The sequence below is a fragment of the Engystomops pustulosus genome, chromosome 5, assembly GCF_040894005.1.
Source record: "Engystomops pustulosus chromosome 5, aEngPut4.maternal, whole genome shotgun sequence".
Taxonomy (NCBI): domain Eukaryota; kingdom Metazoa; phylum Chordata; class Amphibia; order Anura; family Leptodactylidae; genus Engystomops; species Engystomops pustulosus.
In genome coordinates, this window is record NC_092415.1 from 78,976,211 (window position 1) to 78,988,588 (window position 12,378).

The following is a 12,378-nucleotide window of genomic DNA, read 5'->3' on the forward strand; positions in this document are numbered from 1 at the left end:
TGTGACTGCGCCGCCAGCCATTATAAAGGCGGTCACACCTGCTGATAATCAAGGGCATTTAAAGCACCTGACTACTACTTACACCCTTAGGCGTCCTGTACACAATTGTGTACAACCCATTGAATTGGGCACATATTTTGGCTCAGTCCCACAGACCGAACACCTTTGCATAGGATAGAAGTCCTTAAATTATATCAAAATATGATACAAGGTGGCAAAGGCGGCACTCTAACACTAAATACATTGCAAGCGCTGCAGTCTGGCAAGCACACGAGAAGTCTCTGCATCATATTTTTATATAATGCAAGGTGACCAATCTGTGGTGCCAGGCAGACCCATTTTCATGGGCTGCACATTAGTGAGCAGGAGGCGTTGAATTCAAATGATATTATATTTATATATTTTCATATTCACCACACTTGTGATGTTCTGTGGCGGCAAATGTGTTGAAGTCATTCAAAGTAAAAGCCTGTGCACTTCTAATTGGTGACTGTTGTAACCTTCAGAAAATGTAATTTTAATCTTTCTCTGTGCATGGTCATGGTTCTCTAATTCCAGTGTAGTTGTATATAAATATATACATATTTGTATTTACTGTTTGTAGTCCCTGTCACACAAAAAAGGCCCAGAGAACATTTTTGTACAAGGACAGTAATATACAGATGGACTGTAGGATTTTGTAGAACATTTCATTTCAGTCTTTCACAACATTTTATTGTAAAAGACTAGTACATTTCAACACCTAATCATTTTTATGACCACAATGGGTAAACAGTACTGTTTCACAATTAGTGAATTTTATCCTTGCATGAATAAGGCAACATTTTAAATGAAAAAAATTAACATCTGCTTTTGAAACCATTTTTATATTACAATAAATTTGTAACAAAATATCAGTATATAATCACGTGCTTATTGTAAAATAGATATTATAACCATTCAGGTAGCTCAGACACAAATGTCACAACCCCAGTTGTTTGTCACAATAAACTTGGCATAGATTTTAGAAATAACTTTAAAGAAAACCTGCAAATTAGCCACCCAAAACTAAATATATTTTCATAACCTGCTATTAGAGAGCATTGCCCCTTTCCTGACATTGTCCCTCTACATGCCTGTAAACTTAAACAATCAGGTCCTAAAGCTGTATGCAAATGATCTGAGACAGGTCCAATGAGTAATTATCATATTCAGCAGTCCAGCTTATTCATGAGTATCGGGCAACCCAGTGCTTGACTGACAGACTGTATAATGATGCAGCACTCCTGGAGCTGGCGGCCACACCCCCTGCAGCCTGTGTGTATACAAGATACTCCTATACACCTGACTGACAGCCTGTATAATGATGTGAGCTATAATAGTGTAATGTCTCCTCCATGTGCTTCCTGGTGCTGGTGGCCACGCCCCCTGCAGCCTGTGTGTGTATGAGATACTCCTATACAGATGACTGACAGCCTGTATAATGATGGGACATTCCTAGTGCTGGCTCCTCCATGTGCTTCCTGGTTCTGGCGCCTCCTGCAGCCTTTGTGTGTATGAGATACTCCTATACACATGGCTGCATCCTGTAGCAGTTGTAACAGCCTGACCTGCTGTTACTCCTATACACTACTTGTGCAGCTAATGTGTCTCTCACACAAACACTAGCAATGCTTTACTATGCATTAGAAAGAAACATGAGAAGGGGTAGCGGATGGGTAACAGGGGTGATATCACCTTCTCTCTCCATGTGCCCAGACTCATTTACATAATAAAGAAAATATGATTTTAGAATGATTACTGTATGCTTTAAATAGATAAAGGCTGGGATTGGTTCCTTGTGAGCTTATTTTTACTGCTCTGCCTTAGCTGAAAATTGTATAAGTGCACTGAGAACACCTATACATTGAAAGGAGGAGGGGAAATTTTTATTGTAGCATCCATCCAGGATGACAGAGAATCGAGGTGCCTGCAGTAGGCACTCAAATGATAACCAACCTTGTACACATCTCATCTTGCAGTCTCCAAAATGGTGTTGTGGCCGGAAGTGCAGGAGGATATCATGAGTCCTGTGGCAATGGTCTGGGTGCCCGCAGAGAGTGTCATCTCTGGCAATCGTGCCATAGGTTCGCCACCACTGTCCCATAGGGAGCCATTATATGGCATTTAAAAAGTTCCATAGGTCCTCACTGTAACTGTGCTCCTAAAACTTTCTGGTGATTCTGAATCTAACAAAAACTAGTAAATAAGGTATGCACCATACAGAAGTACAGGGAGTAGTAGTCAGACAACTTGTCATTGATATGCATAGAAAGAAAGAACATACTGTTCGCACAGGGGTTTGCAGACCAAAATGAGGATGATATGTTAGATGCTTTTAGCTCAACTGGAACAAAATAAAAGAATTTCAGCAGCCCTGTTGGATCTACTGCTTCTGTTACTGTTGTAGACTTTAAAAAAAGCTGTACATCATTTCTAATAATCTTTTCACAATTGAAAGAACACAAACTACACACTAGATTACAATAAATTTTGATCTAGATGTTCTTATAGATAACGTTTGATACAGATATATACAGTTATATACTAGCACTAAAAAACTGTCTCTACAATAAAAAAAAATAACATATACTAGTGACTTGGAAAGTTATGTCAAATGTATCTAGCCCCTAAAAAACAATGGTGCAGTAAAGACCTTTGTCAGACGATACCAAGACTTTAGCTCAACTACACCAGGTGAAAGTAAAGTACAGTTTTAACACACAATGCAGCAAAATTAAGGCTCTTGAATAGATACTTCATGACCTGTAGAAACCTGCTTACTGTCCATGGACAAAGCCCCTGGGCAGAGCACTAAGAATATAAATGTTTTCAAGGAAAAATCACTTCCGACCCAATCAAGATTCTCTACAAGTATTTACAAATCATGTTTGTTGCTGTGTTGTTCATTTTTCTATTTCTAATGTGCATCATCAAATTCTATACAGAATGATATGTCGTAGAGCCTAACAGCAGGTTTTCTGCCTATAACATTGTATGAAGACAAGCACCCAGGTTCTCCCCTCTGCCTTGACAACCATTTAAAGGCCTACTTTAGTCAGTAGATTATCCAAACAAAATTGTATTAATTGTGCATTTTTATTTCCTTTTTTTTTTGCTTAACCCCTAGGGGACTCAGCCTCTTTTGGCCTTAAGGACGCGGCCCCATTCTTCAAATCTGACCTGTGTCACTATAAGTGGTTATAGCTTTGGAACGCTATGAGATATCCAGGGGATTTTGAGATTGTTTTCTCGTGATACATTGTACTTCAAATTAGTTTAAAAATTTGGATGAAATCTTTTGCGTTTAGTTATGAAAAAAAAAAATATTTGGCAAAAATTTGGAAAAATTCTTTATTTTCAACATTCTAAATTCTCTACTTTTGATGCAGACAGTAATAGCACCCAAATAAATTCATAACTTACATTTCCCAAATGTCTGCTTTATGTTGCCATGGTTTTTTAAGATTCCACATATTTTACTAGAATGTTATGAGGCTCAGAATTTAGGTATCATTTTTCGCATTTTCTGTAAAATCACCAAAACCTGTATTTAGATGGACCTGCTCAACTTGTAATTGACACTGAGAGGCCTAAATAATAGTGAGACTCGTAAATTACCCCATTGTGGAAACTACACCCCTCAACGTATGAAAAACCACTTTTAAGAAGTTTGTTAACCCTTTACGTGTTTTATAGGGGTTAAAACAAAATGGAGGTGCAGTCTGCAAATTGTAATATTTTTTCACAATACACGCATTTTGGGTGGAAAATTAAACATTTACAATGGATTAAATAAATAAAGGCTCCACAAAGTTTGATACCCAATCTCTCCCGAGTACACGGATACTCTACATGTGGTGGTAACCTGCTTAGGGTATTAATTGAAAATGATCTTTTTATGGAGCTTTTTTTTTTTTTTTTTTTACGGGGTTCACTTTGCGGATCTAATAAGGATTCTGTTTTATTATGCAGATTGTTACGGACGCAGGGATACCAAATATGTGGGGGTTTTGTGTATTTTATTCAATTGTACTGCATAAAAACCAATTTGGAGAAAATCTGGTTCATTTTAGCATCACCATCTTTTCATATGCATAACTTTTTTATTTTTCGGCTGACAAATCTGGTTAGGGGCTTATTTTTTGCAAGAAGAGTTGTTCTTTTTAGTGGGCTTATTTTGGAGTGCATAACATTTTTTAAATTACTTTTTAGAGCATTTTTCTTTAGGGTGTTAATTAAAAATCATCTTTTTTCGGAACGTTTTTGCGGTTTTTTTCCTACGGCGTGTACCGTGCGGGTCCAGTAATGATTCTGTTTTATTATACAGATTGTTACAGACGCGGCAATACCAAATATGCAGGGTTTTTTTGTGTTTTTTATACTTTATTAAGTGTTTTTATACTTTATTAAGTGTTTTTATATTTTAATGCATTTATTTATTTTTATTTATTCTGTGTTAACTTTAGTGTTTTTTACTTTTTTTTACTTATACACACTTGAACTTGAACCAGTGGTGCTCTGATCACTGGTTCAAGTTCAATACACTGCTCTACAATACTATTTTATTGTAGAGCAGTGTAAACTGTCTGAGCATGCAGGCGCATGCTCAGACAGTTTGCAGCCAGACCGGGCAGCTCCGGGGCACATGCCAGTCCTCGGAGCTGCCACAGCGCAAAAACCCTTACACGCCGCGGTCATGCTTGACCGCGGCATGTAAGGGGTTAACACCCGCGATCGGAGCCGGCTCCGATCGCGGGTGTTAGCGCAGGCTGTCAGCTGTACTAGACAGCTGACAGCCGCTGCTTCTGGTACCAGCTCCGTTCGTGAGCCGGTGCCAGAAGCAGGACGTTATAGAAGCATCTAGCCCCGGGAACGTACTATAACGTCCTGGTGCGCCTAGGGGTTAAAGAGCCTGGAAAAGGCATTTTGAAATCCTTGGCAAATGTAGGAAAGCATTTCTGAAAGAGGAGGTGAGCATCTGGCTATGGTCACTTCCATAAGTATTAAATACCTCATTTAAAGTGCTCCCCCACCCCCTACAAACTATTACTCAATCCATGCTAGTCATGTTCAAGAAAGCATATATATGTTGTTTCATCCTGCAAAACTAATGTACAAAGCTTATTTACTGAACTCTAAAACCAGTAGTAGGAGTAGGCTATTAACAGAGGTATTTTTTGTATAGTGCCTAATGTGATATAAACAGATGCATTTCTCCCTTGCTCCCTCTGTGGACAAGATAACAGCAGCATTTTCATTGTACTATGGTGACCTGTATAGTCCACCACTGCCGGACAGTATCAATCTGCTTCCCATGCAGACAAGCACCCTGTGCCAATGCATGCAGGCGAGAACCCCTAAATAATATTCAATATATATTATATATAAATATTGTACATTTTGTAAATTTGTACATGCTTGATTATCTAGCCAAAATCCACTACAATCATCTTTAGGATTTTACTATGAAAATGACTAAAAATTGGGGTGTTATGAGTGGACAGAATCGGCAGATTACTTAAAGGATTGTAGCCTTAAAGTAGAGTTGAAATGTAAAACAGCATATATGGGAATGTACAATGAGAAGTTGAATCCCAATATAGGATATGATACGTCTTGTGATTATATTTCAATAAGTACATAAAAGCGCAAGGAAAGCGTTGACCGTACTACATTCCCATTCTCTATTAGCTCCTAACAATGAAGCAGTCTTTTTCCCATGTGTCTAACCATCCTGCAAGTAATTATATTTCAAAGTAATTAAAACAAATAACGCATTTTTGTGCCCTAATCTAATAAGCATATGCTTTATTGTTATATTCAAAAGGCTCTGTAGACAACATGCATACATCAATACGGTTGTTACCATAACACAATTATTATTGATATCCATTTTATACAAAGAAAATGAAATGTTAGATTGACAAAGCAGTGTTGAGTAAGGAACTATGTGACGGAGATGCCTACAATGCAGGTCTCTAGTCTGAACAGATGCCACAAATACACTTCCAGACATGCTGATATTTTCTAGTAAATAAATCCAAAGCAAAACACAGCACAAAAATCTACCATCAAAATCCATCATGATAAACCAGGGACACTTACTCATAGGTACAGGCACCGTGACCATGGTATTCATCTTATATTTATTATCCATGGCTTCCTCCATTGTAAAAGAAATGTTAAAATTACCGTATTTTGCGGCTTATAAGCCGCACCGGACTATAAGGCGCACTAGTCCGATGCGCCTTATATATGTAATAATTACATATATAAGGCGCATCGGACTATAAGGCGCGGGGTCCGGGGGCGTGGCGGGGGTCCGGGGGCGTGGCGGAGACCCGACGGGGCGTGGCGGAGACCCGACGGGACGGGACGCGACGGGACGCGACACGACGCTGAGACGCGACGCCGAGACGCGACGGGGAACGCGGGGAAGGTGCGGGGAAGGTGGAGGAGGGCAGCGGACCATACTTACATAGGTCCCCGCTACCGGAGACCGCAGATCTCCAGCGGGAACTGCAGACCACGCGGCAGAAGTTGTTCATGCCGCGTGGTCTGCAGTTCCCGCTGGAGATCTCCGGTCTCCGGTAGCGGGGACCTATGTAAGTATGGTCCGCTGCCCTGTGCCCAGCGCCATACATAGGCACCGGACTATAAGGCACTTAGGATTTTTACGGAAATCCAAGGCTTTTAAGTGCGCCTTATAGTCCGGAAAATACGGTATGCTAATGAGCCCAAGGAGCAGGCTAATAAGCATAATTTTAAAAGTTTATCTATAAGGAAGACATACATGGAGTAAGTGCCGTTGGTTCCTCATGCTTGATTTTGATGGTAGATTTTCTTTTCTCTGCAGAACAAAGGAGGTATGTAAAGCCCATATCTAGTGATCTACCTTTTATAAATGCACAAAAATGTCTCTCCAATGTCAATATCAACTTTTATATATTTTATTAATGGCCTCCTTCCTTCTAAAATCAACTTTTGAAAGTATGTTGATAAGCCAGAAGGGCTCTGGGGGGGAGGGGGGGTTCCACAACCCCTCTGTGCTGAAGCTTCACAGGCTGTTAAACTGCCTGTGCTCCCTCAGCAGTTCCCCCTCTATATGTCTGCTCCTTTTTGGTTTATTTGCATAATTTTAATAGTTTATTTTAGAATGGAGCCATGGATAACACATAGAATAAGATAACCACAATCACAGTGCCTGGATCTATGAATAAATCCAGCAATTCTAAGGAGACCCATAGCATAGAATTAAGAGTTGGCAAGCCAAGAGTAGGGTATAAGTGCTATACAATATGCAGTGTAAGTAAAAACTATCCTATACATAGAAATGTGACAGTGTAAACATAGTGCTAGCAAATCTTCTGAACGAGAGCATCTCCTGTCAGGCAGGTATATACCATTTTGTTTCTATTCATTTTAGCAGTATTCAAAGTTATGTTTTTTTGTTGCCACAAATTCCATATAACAAATTAAAGTGTACTTGTTTTAAGTAGTGGTAGCACTTGAATGACTTTTTTTTGGTATAAAATGTGCCACCAATTCCATAACAGAGTGCGAACTGCAGCATGGGATTGCCCGGAATAAATCAAAACAAGTCCATTTGATGTTTTACGCTATGTTAATCTTGAAAAGCCTTTACAATTTTACTTAGACCACAAGATCTCATTGTTAGTATGAAGCAAAAAAAAAAACTAAAAGTTTCACAAAGTCAAAGTGTGGCAGAGCCTTAAAGGGGTTGTCCGAGTTTTGATAAAAAAATATATGTGGCCGGGAGCGGGCTGACTAAAACAATAAAGCTGTACTTACCTCCCGGTGCCCTCCCGTATCCGTATTCAGCTTCCGGCCGGACACGACAACCTTCCGGCCCCCATACACAATGCTGTGTATAGGGACGGATAGGCGTACCCGGCCACGGCCGGCCGGAAGCTGAATGCAGCGCTGCTCCGGCGGCCATGTTTGTTTACATGGCGCCCGGACCGGAGTGACAGCAGCGCTGGATACGGGAGGGCACCGGGAGGTAAGTACAGCTTTATTATTTTAGTCAGCCCACTCCCGGCCACGTATATATATATATATATATATTTTTTTTAAACTCGGACAAACCCCTTTAAAAGGGAACCAGTCAGCAGGAATTGACCTATTAACCATCAATGGAATGTTGTCAGGAAGATTAACACCTTGAAGATAATTTTTCTTTCATGTGATGGCGTCATCCAGAAAAATTTCTTTGAAGTGAGATGTAAATTGCTTTCAAGCTTTCTCCACCCCAGAGTGCCGCCTCTGCTGTCTTTGATTGCTAACATGATTATAGTGGTTTATTGGGTACATCTCTGCTGACAGGTTCCCTTTAATTTGTACTTTGCATTTGAATCCTTTCCTTATGGCTTCTACCATTCTTGTCATAATTCACCTTTCTGAGTGTGCATTAACACAGGCCAGCAGAATACTTCCTGGCAGCTGCAAAAGTCGCTAACAAGCCAGACAATTTATAATAATTTATTAAAATGTTCTAAAACAAACATCAAAAGGGATGTATCTGCAGTCACATTCTATTCCACATTGCCTAATAACTAATTTGTAAAGGAGTGTGTAAGTCTTCACAAGTAAAGCCAAAATCATTTGAGGACACTTTGATATAATGCCACAAAGGATATGAATGGAGGAGGCAGCAGGAGAAGAGAATGGCCACGTGCCATTAAAAGTGCTAATAAAAGAATAATGGAATTTCCTTGTGCTATGAATAAAGACGTTAGGCTGCACAAGAGGATCAAGAAAAGAGACAAGTATCAAACGCTGCTCCACTTTTCACCTTTACATTGATTGATCTGCTCCTGCTTTTCTTGTGCTAAGATATTACCTTTCAGGGAAACATTAAAGAGCACCTGTCACCTACATAAACCTTAGCCTGCCATTTTGTGTACCTAACCTGTTCTCACGAGAACCAAAGCTATTGATTCAGCTCTCAGAAATCAATTCACAGTGAGAAATTCAGCTTGGCCTTCAAGAATATAAATCTGTCCTCCGAAAGGGTTTTGGTCACTGTTTTAAACCCTTGCTCAGTATTACATGAATTGCAGGGCAAGTGCCAATGGATTCATCTGTTGACACAATCCATGGACACTACTAGAAATTGTGGGCAATGTAACTTATTTTTAAGGATTAAGCGTAAACTATGGTCTGTCAAACTTGTTGCCATAAAGTATATTGTACTTCTCATTTTAATGCTTTATCTGCAAAACTGATCTTTTGATAAACTGAAATCTTGTGACTGTAGCTCTAAAAACCATGCCTGCCAAAGGAAGCCCAGGCCTAAAATACACCCTTTTAATGTCCTGTAAGCCAATGTTAATCAACAAAGCTTTCCCAACAAACATGCTAAATGCACACAAAGGCTATGTACATTTAATCGTGGGTTGGTCACTTTATAATTACTAAAATGTGAAAAAAGGGTATTCTGGGCGACCCTAACCTTATGCATTTATTCTCACAAAATGTGAGTTCTGGATCTCTCACAACACATGATGTCAAAGTGTGAATATAGGATGCCAGTGACTGCTGTTTCCATGGCCCCTAAGATAACAGTGGCTATGTAAATAACCTATACCTACAAAGCTGGTAAAAATGTTCCAAGCATGCTAGATACAAAAGATCATGCTGCCAGTATCTGCACAAACAATAAATGATTTCAGAAGAGGACAAAGAGGAAGTAGGCTGGTAAATTACACAACCACTCCTAGCTTTGGGAGCCAAGGAGGCGCCTATCACCAGAATCTACCATTTTCCCTTTGACCCCGTTGAGCAGCAGCGGCCTGGAAATGAGAGTGGAAAAAAAGAGGGTCCTACGGCACTGTAGTTTGATACACTTTTGTTAATAGAGTCATGCTACATACTATTCAAAGATAAGTAAAGAATATTAATTAAAAATTAATTTATAATTAGCTAATTAAACCAAAAAAACAACAACAATGGATATAAACACATACCCCAACTGTGATGTATAACCTGAATGTATAAAACAGCACAGAGCAATTATACCATATTAATAGTGACAAACATAAGGGCAATCTGAAAGGAACAAAAGGTAGTGTGAACAAAACTTACTGAAGTGACCATAACCCAAGTGATTGGCCAGTGTAAAACGAAACTGAACTTCACACTATTACAACAATATAACGATAAACAGAAAACTTTGGCAAAAATAACTGTGGAATGGAGCAGCCTATTCACTAGGGTTTTTTGTTGACAATAAATAAAGTTTTACTTTTTGACCACCGTTTTTGACCATGGCTAGAGAAACAGAGCTAGAATATATTTTTTTTTAGTAGACAGCTTCAAGGTAAAACATGAACAATGAGAAAAGCGCACGCACGGTAAAGACTTTGAACTGAAATGAAGTAGCGGGTAGCAAACAGTCAATGGATATAAGCTTTATAAGTATTTTTGAACTGTAGTTTAAAAAAAAGAAACATATACAATGAAAGCAGATATGACCATGGATAGTGAAAATAATACACTCTTAAAAACAGATATTTTACATACGAGAGAGAATATGCATTCAATTCCTGAAGGCCTTTACAGATACTATTTGCCTTACAAATACTCCACCCAAGTTATGTACTGAACAAAGAGCAATTATGTGGTTTCCTTTTGATGAATGTTAAACTTTACCTTGTGGTCATAAGGGTTGTACGAATGAAATAGTTGGGACAGTTCTTTTGTGCGCTGTTTCTTCTGAAAAAGAAAAATAGACATATAAGACATCCTCGATATAGCAGACGTGATAAGAGGGGTCTACTCTCTGTAGGAGTGAAATTGCTTTCTACAGAAATGGACAGAATGGTAACGGATTACACCTGTTTAGTGTAGCACAAGTGCAGGATTAATAATTAAGGCGCTTTTGTAAATAGATTTTCATGTTAAGTGATCTATTCAAAGGTACACAGTTTATATCCCATTCCTTTAGAAGCGGTGTTTACCTAAACACGGCGCGGTTATCTGTTAGTAAACACTTTTACATCTGACACATTCTCTGTGGGTAGAATTGCCTCACTGCAATGCACAGCGAAGGTAACAAAATTCTTTAAAATGTGTAGCCCTCTAGATATTAATATAAAAACTGGTATTCTCTATCATAAGACAAATATATACATAAAACAAAACCCGCCAGAAGAATGGTTCAGAATAAAAGTGCCAGTCACATTCTACTGTTATGTATTTCCTAAAATCAACAACAGTATGGACAACAGTATGGATATCATGAGACAAAAATCGGACCATTCAGGTGGGTTACATTTTGTCATCATGCATATACAGTCATGGCCATAAGTTTTGAGAATGAAACAAATGTTAATTTTTACAAAGTCTACTGCAACAGGTTTTATAATGGCAATTTGCATATACTCCAGAATGTTATAAAGAGTGATCAGCTTAATAGCAATTAATTGAAAAGTCAATATATGCCTAGAAAATGAACTTCTTCCACCAAAACACATTTCAACTTCATTGCAGGCCTGCCTTAAAAGGAGCAGCTAACATCATTTCAGTGATTGCGCCATTAACACGGGTGTGGGTGTTGATGAGGACAGAGCTGGAGATCAATCTGTCATGATTAAGTAAGAATCACACCACTGGACACTTTAAGAGGAGGCTGGTGCTTGCCATCATTGCTTCTCTTCTGTTAACCATGGTTATCTCTAAAGAAACACGTGCAGTCATCATTGCAATGCAGAAAACTGGCCTAACAGGGAAGAGTATCGCAGCTAGAAAGATTGCACCTCAGTCAAGGAATTCAAGGAGAGGAGGTTCCATTGTTGCCAAAAAGGCTCCAGGGCGCCCAAGAAGGACCAGCAAGTGCCAGGATCGTCTCTTAAAAGTGTTTCACCTTCGGGATCGGGCTACCAGCAGTGCAGAGCTTGCTCAGGAATGCCAGCACTGTGAGGAGGACACTCTTGGAGCAAGGCCTGGTGTCAAGGAGGGCAGCAAAGAAGCCACTTCTCTCCATAAAAAAAACCCATCAGGGACAGACTGTTATTCTGCAAAATCTACAGGGAGTGGACTGCTGAGAACTGGGGTAAAGTCATTTTCTCTGATGAATCCCCTTCCCGATTGTTTTGAACATCTGGAAAACAGCTTGTTCGGAGAAGACAAGTTGAGCGATACCACCAGTCTTGTCTCATGCCAAATGTAAAGCATTCATGTGTGGGGTTGCTTCCCAGCCAAGGGAATCGGCTCTCGCACCGTCTTGCCTAAAAACACCTCCATGAATAAAGAATGGTAGAAGAATGTCCTCCAAGAGCAAAATCTCCCAACCGTCCAAGGGCAGTTTGGTGATCAACAATGCCTTTTCCAGCA

At 39.5% G+C, this 12,378-nt stretch overlaps 1 protein-coding gene across 2 annotated transcripts in view; it reads right to left on the reverse strand.

The window, feature by feature from the left end:
* CDKAL1 (CDKAL1 threonylcarbamoyladenosine tRNA methylthiotransferase) overlaps window positions 1–12,378 on the reverse strand; it is a 528,219-nt gene that overhangs the window by 101,174 nt on the left and 414,667 nt on the right. For both annotated transcript variants that reach the window (XM_072152454.1, XM_072152456.1), the window contains exon 13: window positions 10,696–10,758. In XM_072152454.1, the coding sequence (XP_072008555.1) occupies window positions 10,696–10,758 (63 nt within the window). The remainder of the gene's footprint in view (window positions 1–10,695; window positions 10,759–12,378) is intronic.